We start from the raw sequence: 12,008 nt of genomic DNA on the forward strand, positions 1-12,008 counted from the left end.
GAAGGGTCACGCGGGCCCTTTATATACACATCTCTCCTCATGACTGCTATATACAGAGCCATCATGTGCAGTTACATCTGTGTCACACAAGGAGACGTCCAAACAGCTGTATCGGGTCAACATCTGTCAAACCAGACGTGGAATATGTTGATCAGTCCATCACTTGTCACTCTCCAACAGCTTCGACCTCGTCGGGCCACAGCTGTCACAGGGATCTTCCTTTGTTTCTTGTGGTGATGATGTCACTGTGTTAATATGTTACAGGCTCCCGCTGCTGTGTGTAAAAAGTCTGTTTGTTTGTTTCAGTCTGACGTGACAAGGCCCTGCCTGTAGTGCATATTACTACGTGGATATTAGCTGCATATGTGTTAATTCCAAGTCTTAATGGAGAACACCACCAGGCATGTAATGAGAAAGAATTTAATTTTACAAAAGGAATCTAGTCAGTATATCCCTTTTTAGAAAAAGAAAGTGTAAGAGTAGTGTTCAGTAACTCCATTCAGAGTAGGCAAGATCATAGAGGCCATGCAGAATGCTGTGAGTATAATAGTTACTGCTTCATGGCCTCCTGCCAGGGGTTGAAGTGCTTGCTTTGAGTGCCTGGGCCAGCCCTGTGTCTGCCCAGGCCATATTCTGTTCACTGCGCTGCGTCGCTTCCACTCCTTAATCAAAGCCCCAGGACATTTCTTCCTGTTGTGACCTCTGCAGCTGCACATGCATAGAAAACATGTTTGAAAGACAAAAAAAAATATTCCCTTCAGGTAGAAGAGCTTTGAGTTCATGTGCTGATCTGTCACTCTTCTGTTTGTCCACAGTTCAGCTGATGATTAATTTGAAGAACTTTCTGAACCAAAGGCAACTTACACCCATTCCAGGGTGTCATTTAGTGTTCGTGACAACTCTAGACGTCCAGAGTCAAATTCAGCCCATGTGGGCAGTGACCTGCGAGCCCCCGCCTCCCACCTGGGTACCTGCCAGCCCTAAAGTCCGAGAGTCAAACAAGAAGCCCTGCTGTCCTCCGCTGAGCACACCCAGACTGTCCGTTAGAGTCCCACTGGGAGACGAGCCAAGGAAGGCACTCTGGTGATTGGCAGTGGCAGCGGCAGCCATTTTATCAGGGCTGGCGGCGAGGCGCGGTGACGGGGGGAATGTGTAACCGTACAGGCTGTAGGGCGGCGTGTGGAGGCGCAGACCCGCGTAGCCCTGCGGGGTGGGGTTGGATAGATAGCCCAGCTGAGAGGCAGGGAGAGGCAGGGAACAGAATCCTTCGCCGTCGTACGCAGACGGACCTCTGGGAGGGGGGAACGGCTCCGGGGGGTTGCCGTAACGATGGAGGGGGTGCGTAGGTCGACTGCAGGCGTAGTCAGGCGGGCTCAGAGGGCAGACCTGGAAAGGTGAGGAGCATGGGGAAGTGGAAAGCAGGTGAGATGACGCTCCGATCCCTCCATGAGCTCCCGGGACTCCTACAGGAAGAGCCAGAAAAACATCAGGCATTGGTTCAAATGCGTAAGACAAGTGCAGATGCACTAGGATCCAATAAACAAAATTAGTATCAGTTCTGATGCTGAACTCATTAAATGGCCGAGTTATAAGCAGTTTGTGTATTTATACATATTAACAATAGTTTGTGGTGCTACACAGAACAGTAAAGGTTTTTGACATGCAACAAACAGGACATAGGACAAAGATAATGGCACAGCGACAGAACAGCACTAATTCAGTTTTTACTTAGACATTAAACCGAGAAAAGGTTGCCAGATTTTTTTTTAAATCCTCTTCAGCAGACATTTCTCAAAGTGTAATACATTTCCCAGCTCTCTCAACCACATTTCAAATGTAGGAGACCTTTCAGATTTCCAAGACTGTAAAACTAGCTTTCTGGCTAACAATGTTGAAAGGGAAATAGCCTTAGCTTCACAACTACTTTTCACACTCTGGATTGGCCACCCTGAACAACACGGTGGGTTACATGGATGATTTAAGGCCTTAGTGAAAAACTCAAACAAGGAGCCCCAGAGTGATTGTAGCTTATGACATGACAGTGTTCCTTCTTCACTTTGACAAGTTGTAAGTTTGTTTTTGAAATCAGTAATTCGTATCGGCCAATGCTCTGAGACGACGTAATGGAATACTACAAAAGTTGGACTGGTGCATCACTAAAATAACATCTCATGAGAAGGGTGGAGGTGGACAAAGACTGAGTCCGACAAAGGAAACCACCTTTTGCATAACACCTCTCCCCTCAATCGTCCTTGGTTGGTAACCATGACCACGATCTTTTGGTTCCCTTCACCAAGCACCTTTGGTCCCTAACCCCTGACCGTACCTCAACCACAGCAGCTACAGATCAGGAAACAAACACCCATCTACTGTGAATGGACTGACTCTCAGTATCCAGAACACTGGTTTGAACTCTACCTTGCTTGGCCATGCCAGGGATGTCTTCAAACGTCAACGTCCGCAGAGATGGACGCCAGAACGCATAAGACTCCACCAGAGCCTCCAGACCCATCCTGTAGAACACACACAAACACACGTTAACACACATACATCAGCATTACAGGCCAATCACCACCCGGTCCCTCAGAACAGAACCTGCATTTTCTTTTTAGTCGGCGAGGCAGCTGCAGCCGCTCTCTCCCAGCATGCCTCACCGGGTCGTACATTACACTAACCACCTGGCGGCCATCTTAGTCGCCGGTTGGGGCCTCACTCGCCGTCTCCATGGAGACCACAGGTAATGAGGGGCATAAACGCCGCGTCGCGATTGGCTGCTGCCAGCCGGGTGCTCTGAGGTAATTGCTTTCACACGGCTTTTACGGGCGAATCAGGACGAAGGAGCAGGAAGCCGCAGCAAGGATTTATGAGGTGGGACTCCCCTTCCCCCCCGAAATCTGCCTCTCCCTCCTCCTCTAGGTGGGGCAGAGGGTTGCTGTGGCGGGGTAATGCAAGTGCTCTGTTACCCCTCGTTAGCGTGAGGATAAAAGTCCTCCCCCCCGCGGGGTTGTAGCCACGGTGATAATTTAGACAAGCTGCCCGGAGCGGCTCTGTGTGCACCAAAGCAGCCTATCAGAGCAGAAGTTTATTTAGCAAACTGCTTAACTCTTCCTGTAATATTTAAGGGGAGGCTTTTTTTTTCGGCCTTCCTGAGTTTAACTTTTATAGGGTCAGCTGTCAGGGTCCCTCGGTTATCCAGTTTGCCGTTCTCTACCTTCCTCCCTCTCAAATTCTCTGTCTCACACGTTCCCTCTCCTCCCCTTTCGCCGGCTCTCCCCCTTGCTCTCCCCTCCTCTCTAACGATTTCTATGAGGCCTCAGGGGAGTGGCTGTTTGGAGACTGTTGGAGTTTTACTGCTGTGTTGTTTTAATGCTGTGTTTATATATGTTTAGAAATGTGTTTATACAGATTTTCTTCAGGACACTCTTGACTTTTATTATTTTGCTGTTGATGTTTATGTTACGAGGCTGGCTGGAATCTGACGCTCCATTTAGGTTTGCAGCTGAGGTTAGATTTTTCCCTCTCAGAGCATGTGCCCGTAACTATGCAATTGTTGGAATTAATGTGCCTTTAAAGTTAGCACATTTAAATGAAAATGCATCACGGATTAATATGATGAAACCATAATAATATGTGCCACGTCTGTTCAGTTTAGTCAATTTCTCTTCTGCCATTTAGGACAGATTTAATGGGAGGCTGCTGCACATTTTCCATTAGAAAAAAATAAATAAATACATAGCTTTGCTCCCCATAAAATCAGCCTGAAATAGCCGTGACAAAAACCACAACCAAGCCAGAATATAATGCAGTCATGCATCCCACATTACCCCTAATGCACTAGATAATGTGAAAATCTCTGTGGTTGAAATGAACTCACCGGTTTCTGCCAGAATCTCTGAAGCCTTTGGCAAATGGGTTTCTGTCAATTTTCAGCCTTGTAATCTGAAAGGCAAAATAAGACTCTAATTATTTCCAAAAATTTAGTAAGTACAAAGTCCATGATAACATACTGTATGTATAATGGAAGATTTTTCCCGGCCAAAATAATTTTCCTTTTCTGTAATCTTTCAATCAGATCTATAAATAAATACATCGTTAGCCGTCGACTTTGCCAGTTGTTTTGATGTGTGCTTGTGCATTTCCTTGCACATACTGTATATGTGAATTAACGTATGTGTGTATGCATGTTGGTTAACGTCCCTGGGGCTGCCATGGGGCTGCCCAGGCTGTGGGTGGTGTTTAAGACCCAGCTCTGTGACCCACATCCAAAGGGACTTTTATAGGCATCGCCACTGTGTTTCTGACTTCAGCCATCGTGCACTGTGGGCCAGCCAATCCCAGCTAACATCCTACTTCAAAGCTCACACTGACTGGTCCAGTGCAAAAGTCCATAAAAACCGTCAGCCTCCCCCAGCTGAAGACATTGACGCTGGAAAAATCCAGAAAATATGAAACACTGAAGCGATGTAGCTTAAATGAGCAGCACCGTCATAAAAATCTGTCCGATAAACGTGGTAGAAATGGTTTAACACTCTCTAGGAAAACTGCAGGACATTTCTCTCTCTGTGATTTGCAACACACACACAGACAGACACATGGACCCACAATCAAAGAGAAATATTTCCTTAAAATAGAAAGAAGGCCAAAATTCTGGTAATGCCAAAATTAAAATCCTTCATTTGACTTTTTTTCACATCTTAAATTCCTCTTGTCTGAAATTCATAGCAGGAAACACACCAATGTGACCTGCAAAAGTGTGTTTTAAACATTTATCAGTCATCACTAACTGGCAACCACAAATGGCACAAAGCTACAAACAGCAGTATCTGTCAGCAGCGGGGTTGTCACCGTAACACCACACACTTCAGCAGATTCCGTTCATCCAGCGGCGTTGGTTTACAGTGGAAATGCAGCTGCATGGAGATGAGCTGTGTTACCTGTTGGTTCTGATACGCTGTGACGGTGGTGAACACGGTCTCTGGGAAGGCGAAGGTGCGTGTGCCTTCCCCAGCAGGGATGGCTCTCACTGGGGACAACTCCTCTCCACACTCTTTACGGATCACATGGACCCGGGGCTGGTACTTGTGCATGGAGTGAAGGATGATCTGAGCACGGAGGGAACAATTACTCTTTAGTTTTAAATCACACTAGCAACAGTCTCATGTCATTCAGTGCAGTGGCTCATTATGAACAAACACATGTGGGCAATATGCACCTGCACACAAAGAAACACAATCGTGTAGGGCCTACAATATGTTAAATTGGAGACTTAAAAAAAAAAATATTGTTCTTGTGATTTTCAAGAACATAGCACAACACTGCAGTTTTAGGTTTTTACTGTCCTGTAAAAAAAAGAAATTATGAAAATGGGCCTCAGTGATTTTAACAAAATGTTCACACCTAAATATCCAGAATCTAAAAATGTGATAATCATAACGGAGATAAAATGACATCAGAGAGGCGACAATAAGATAAGTATCCACGGTGTGGGCCTATGGCAAACATATGATAATAGAGAAATATATTTATAAAGTCTTGGTCGTGCTACTTACGTGTCCCTGGTCGTCCAGCTCGTTGTTGGTGAGTTTGAGCTTGTCGAAGCTGACCACCTGACGCATCCACGTCTCTCCTGAAGCCGGCGAGTCCGGGTGGATGTAGACTCTGGGCGGAACAGGGGAGTCCGCATTCCCCGCTACCATCCACTTGGAGCTGTGGTACACGTACCTTCACAATTCACACAGACACACGGCGGGAAGTAAATCAACACAACATCCCACACTTGTACTTCAAACATGCAGAGAGTCTGAAGTTCTGATTATATTACGCTCTGATTTGTGATGTAGCTAACTCTAAAGTTGTGATTAAAGGAGAGCCTCAGCCTATAGTTTTGTTTTTCACCAGCACCACAGATGAAAAACATTTTACCTGCCAACTCCTTTGACTTTTAATTACTCCAATTATTTACCTACAGCTATTTTTCTTTTTAACATGGAGGGTTACACAATTAAAACGTCACGACCTAAAACGGCGTACATATGTATATATCTAAGTTTTATGGCCTTCAGCTACAAACACAACTTCTAATTAGTTCCCCATCTGGCTGAAGGTGTGTTCATCACCTGCTGCTCAGCCTTTGGTTGGAATAAAAACCTGCACACTTCCTCCAAGCCGCGCGGTCGCCCGCGGCTTCAGCTGCCTGCACAAACGCATTGTATCTTTATATGTTGTATACGAGTAAGCTATTGTCACAGTGATTGAATAAAATGAAAAATATATCCTTCATATCACTGATCACTGAGCCGCGCCGCTGAAAACGTGTTTTGGACGTTTGAGATGACAGGACCACCGTGTGAAACATGCAGAGGCTGGGCTGCACTGATTATAACGCGCTGTTTTCTTCTGTGTTATAACGACATTTGTTGGTTTGACCTTCCAGGCCGGAGAGGTTAGGCATCCAAACGGCCTTTTCCAAAAGGGACGGCAAAACCGCCGTGACAAAACCCCGGTGCCAGGAGCCATTTGTGGAGAGAAAGCTGAGGTTTGCACAATTGAAAAATCTCGGGTCGTCCCAGGAGGCGCGGTGAATATGGAGCTAAATTAAGAGCAAAATGACTGTAACGTTCCTGTTTCTATAGGACGTGCGTGCGGCGGTACAGACTAACCATGCACCATGATGTTTACACACTTTGATATTCACGCCACCAATTTTCCTCTATTATAATTCATATTTATCCTACATCATGACCTGTTTTTATTTTATTTTAGCAAGGCCTATAGGGCTGCATTGCGCACGTGCATGTGCGCGTGTTTTGCGCGTCTTACCTGTATCGTTTGTTGTCCACGGGGATTATATCCATGGCAATGTAATACTGCTGGTGTGGGTCCAAACCCGAGATCTTCACTCGCATAGCGGGGAACATCCGCCTGAGAGGCAAACCAAGGAACACATGAGATCTCAGCACTGACCTGCAGTCTGCTTGGGTTTACAACACACTCATTTTTCTTACGCTGTTATAATAATAATCATAATGTAGTCGTATCAATAATGACCCAATAACAGCTCAAGAAAAATGTTAAGAGAAAATGATTTAGTGTCTAAATAAGGGAATGTTTGTGTTTGAGTTTTTTTTTTAATTATAATTTCTGCTTGCACAGCTGATTTACTTCTCCCATAATTAAAATTGCCTATTTTATTTTTCATATTTTTACGCCTATAGTTAGATTATTTTAATTTCCATCAGTAGTATGAATTACAGTACAGTTGACTTCTGTCTCCAGCAGAGTTTATGTTTGGGCATTTTTAACTCGAACATTTCCCATCTGTATGTGAACTCGGTCTTACCGTCCAGCCTTGGTGATAATCATTTCCGTGCCAATCTCGTGGAAGCGTTTCCACAGGTCTGATCCCTGCAGGTCCACGCGGGCCTCCTCTCCGGTGCCGGTGCCGGTGCCGGTTACCGGCGCCGGGCACAGAGCTGCGGGCTGCGGGCTCTCCAGCAGCGCGTCCTCGCTCTCTGCTGCACCGGAAAGAGACAATATTAACACGTTTTTAAAAAGAGACAAACTACTGTTTCTATTCAAGGCATGTTGTCCTGTGACTCAGAAAAGTTCAACACATCAGAACATTTGAAACACACACACACACACACACACACATTAGATCAGCACTAATGTCCAATAATACACTGTATAAAATAATATTTAAACGCCATTATTTCATATATAGCCTTTGAATATGACTTATTACGTGCAATTATTGCAACCGTCCGATTTCAATGACTATTTTCAGCAGCCTACGAAAATGTCACTAATTTTACTGCAGAGGTTATTTTACAGATGTTATTTCAAGCAGGTAAAAAAAAAAAAAAGCCTTTTATGTTTTAAGCATCCTGTGTTTATGTCCATGTTGAATACTGGTGCATTAAAAGCTCTGAATCTGTAGGAATATTACAGTAATATATGTCTCTATAAAGTAAGGTCACTCTGCACTTATTACTGAACATATCCACCCTCGTATATTATGATCCAGTTGAAAAATTGTCAGTTTACTATACGCTCATTACTGAGCACCAATTTATTACAAGCCGCAGTATGAACTGTATAATGATTTCCATTAGGAGTACTTGAGTTTAAATGTGTTTTAATACAGAGAGGACACTCCAGTAGTATTTATGTGTCTCATCGCTGTTGTTATTTGCCCAGTTCAGCACAGGCTTCGCCAAGTGGTGGAAATTTATGAACATTAGACACGGGCCTAACAAGCCAAACTAGCACAAAGACAAATCCTCGGCCAAGGGCATTTTAAACTTGCAGCAGAATTAAATCCTAATTTGTCAGGGCCAGTCGGTTTATGCTTTCTGCAGACCTCATAGCATCCTTACCGTGGCACTTTCCCTGCCTTTATACGCTGCTAATTGGCGTGTTTATGATTGCAACACAACTCATAAAGCGTCTCACATTAGTCACACTCACACCACTCATATTTACAAGGCCAGGGCCGTGATATGATATCACATTTCCACTGTCTGGCTCTGACCCTGCTATCATTGTTTTACTTTATAGCCCACATCTTTTGCATCTGATTACTGAAGTTTCCTGGGCAGGAAGCAGAGCATGAATAAACCTGATGCAAAGAGCAGTGCTGCCTCTTATTAACAAAGAAATATCAGCGAACAGCCAGGAGCAAGTTTACTTGTTTAACATTAAAATATATGAGGATAACACATGCTTGTGCAGGACCTGTGGCTCAAACATGAAGTCATTTACAAAAGATACTTTTAAAAGGCTTTGAAAACAGAGTTAAATGTATAACGTGACATGAGCATTATTTAAAAATTATTTCAACCTTTTGTGGATACTATAGTAATTTGATAATGCTTCCATTTCAAGGGCCTGTTTTAGACAGTCATTATTATTATTATCATCATCATCATTATTATTAGGCTATTATTACTTTTATTATCATCACTGTTGTTGTTGTGAGGTTATTGTGTTTATTTGTCATTATTTACTTACGGGATCCGTCACTTGCACATTCAGCCTCGCTTCCCCGGTCGCTGGTGCACGCTCTGTCGGCCCGCGGCCCCGGGCTGCCGGGCAAATCAGACACATCAGTTCCGTCCTCGTACCCGGGGGACACAGCATCTCCTCCGGACGTTTTGCGTCTCTTCTCCGCTCCGATCAACGCCTCCACCGAGAAGGCGTGAGCCTTGACGCTCATGGCGCACGGGGACCGCCGCTTCTCTGCCATTTGTCTCGGGCTCGGCACAGAGGAGCGAGAGGAAGGAGACGGCGTCACGAGCTTTGCAAGGAGCAGCAAGAAAAGTTCAAAACACAAGACAGTCTGAAAATAAGAGAATCCACACGGTGACAGCGCGGTGCTCTCGGTGGGACGGGTTGTCCGCCCTCCAGCCGGACAGCACAGGAAGCAGTGGGAGCCGCGAGGAGCCGGAATTCTGTCTCCGTTATCCGTGAGAGCCGTGCGGACTTTTGGAGAGTGTCAACAACCGGAGCTTAGAGGAGAGCCGGAGAAGGGGACCTGTCAATCACAGCGCACAGCAGCCAATCACGAGCAGTCACAACCCCCCGGAACTTTTCCCTGGTCCCGCCTGCTGAGGGGGCCGCTCGTGCCGCCTTATGTGGTAAAAGTGGAGCTGGAGAATGAATCATGTCCTCAGGCGAAGGAGCGCGAGGAGCATCTCCCTGTGGCATTGCGCGCATTTTCACACACCGGCCCGACATGTTTTGCATACCTGGCCATTAGTAGCTTGTTCACGGTGGACACTTGTGATCCTCATCCAGACAATAAGCATTTCTCTTATGCATGTCCTTCAGGAGAATTAGACTAAACCCCCAAATTAGTCGGTGCATGCGATCATCATCAAGCCTGTACAATGCTGACAAAATAAATGTGGGAGGCTGCTGGTGCCATATGTTCACTGACCCACTTAAAATAAAACAGTGTCACTATTTTGTGTATAGGCTAAGTTTTTTTTGTGTGTGTGTGCACTCGACAGAGATAATGAAATTTCTACATTTCTATAATCTATATTTAGACCATTATTACTTCTCCAAACCTTGTCATCAGACAATTCTCATTCCCATGTTGAGCAACTGACTGTTGCAAAAAGCAGAAACGTTCGCACACAGCAAAAGCTCTGTTTCATGACATTAGAGCAAGCTGTGCTTAATAAACAAGATACCAATAATGATAATAAAAAAAAATGATGCAGTTTGACATCAGGGCAACATCCTCGACTTCTTATTCCTCGTTTTAATGCAACAACATAAATGTTCTGTTGAAAACATAAAGTAACAAAATCACTGAAGTTGCAAATTCACTCAAATAAATTTGCACGTTAATGTAGCTTAATTTACAGTTATTAAAAAGAACAACTTTTAGGCGAGTGCAATGTTGTAACAGCCTAAACAGTATGGACATAATATGTAAATATATTAGACGTCAATTCAATAAATTAGGGTGTTGTTATTGAAATAATAAGTTATTATCATAGTCCTACAGCACTTGTGTGTTATTTTGGTGTGAACATATAGCTATAGTAGTAAATAAAGTAATATGAAATTAAAGTTTATCAAGCTGAACCCAGTTTACTTGAGTCAATTAATTAATAAACTAAATGGACAATGTGCTGTAGTCATTATTAAAACCTGATGGTGAGAAGGTCGTGAAAGTGATTTAAAATGCAGCAGATGAAGGGAACAGAGAGATGAGATGGATCCTCTCTCCACGCGCGTTAGGAAATAATCCTCCGCACTTCCAAGGCCGAGCACGCGGAGAATGTGTCGGTGTGTATGTGCGCGTGGAGGCATGAACATATGGAGGAGAGCGCGACTATAAATAAACAAGGCACTGCGCTAGTGCGTGTGTGTGCGTGCTGGTTTCAGTTGAAAGTTCTACCTGCAGCATGACAGTGCACCACCAGTAGTTTGATTAACCTGTTAATTAGTCAGTTAACTTATATTAATATTAATCCACATTAGTGCCCAATTATTTCTTGGAATCTCCTCGTGGCTTCAGTGACGTCTCCTCCGTTAATCCCTGTGTGCAGCTCGAGGCCTCTGGTGGTTTGCAGTTTAAATACACAACCCGTCGCCATCGGTTATTGCCAGAAACGCAGTGTGTATGATTGGACGTCAAGCGGAAGGCCCGCGTCCATATCCGCGTGGGTTATCAGATCAGAAGCCTCGCGTTTCCCCTCTCGTGGGAATTTAAAAATGTCACACATTTCTCTAACTCTGTGAGAATAAAAAATGTTACGCTCTCTTTAATAATGGAATTTAGTTTTGATTATATAATCACATTGTCACACCAGACTCAATCCTATGGACATATTATAAAGGACAGGTTGAGTCACAGCAGGTTGTCAACGATTTAGGTTTCTTTACACATCTGTGTATATGTGTTATACTTTTAATAAACAGCTTGTATTTTCACATAAAGTCTAATGAAATGTGACACAAGTTAAAGCATAAGCAGAATTTTTGACTTGTGTTCCGTTCAATTTTACATTGGCCATGTTTCACAAAATAAAAATTAATTACGAACAGCCTCCATGCTCCATCAGGGGAAATCAATAAAAAATAAATAAAAAAGGCATAATATTACATAGCATTTCACCATCACCATCATCATAGTCTAATATAGTAATAATTATAGTAATAATAACTAACAACAACAATGATTATAATTACTTATTTTACAGCGATACTACCATCATTATATGCTATGCAATAATTATCTATTATTTGATCAATATTCAGGTATATCGTCGCCTCTTATATTTTAGCCTTTTAGGGCTTCACTTCGGTCTCAGAGCTGTTCATTATTATAGTATTATTATTATAATAGTCCCTCAATCCTCACCTGAAAAAACAACAACAAACATTTTAGTTGCAACGATATTTGGTGCAGCTTTATTGACAGGCCTACGTGTGTATTTGAGATAAAATCACATTGTCATAAATTGACCTATATATATTTTTTGTTTTTC

At 43.6% G+C, this 12,008-nt stretch overlaps 1 protein-coding gene across 1 annotated transcript; it reads right to left on the reverse strand.

Moving 5' to 3' along the window:
* Positions 1-224: 224 nt before the first annotated feature.
* tbx18 (T-box transcription factor 18) lies at positions 225-9,247 on the reverse strand (the record flags this gene model as incomplete). Its single annotated transcript, XM_084000483.1, has 8 exons — positions 225-1,463; positions 2,419-2,513; positions 3,875-3,939; positions 4,935-5,102; positions 5,550-5,721; positions 6,820-6,921; positions 7,340-7,514; positions 9,013-9,247. The coding sequence occupies 8 exons, from the start codon at positions 9,245-9,247 to the stop codon at positions 922-924; spliced, it is 1,554 nt and encodes a 517-aa protein (XP_083856609.1). The 3' UTR covers positions 225-921.
* Between the last annotated feature and the right edge of the window lie 2,761 nt (positions 9,248-12,008).

Source organism: Trachurus trachurus (assembly GCF_905171665.1).
Source record: "Trachurus trachurus genome assembly, chromosome: 24".
Taxonomy (NCBI): Eukaryota; Metazoa; Chordata; class Actinopteri; order Carangiformes; family Carangidae; genus Trachurus; species Trachurus trachurus.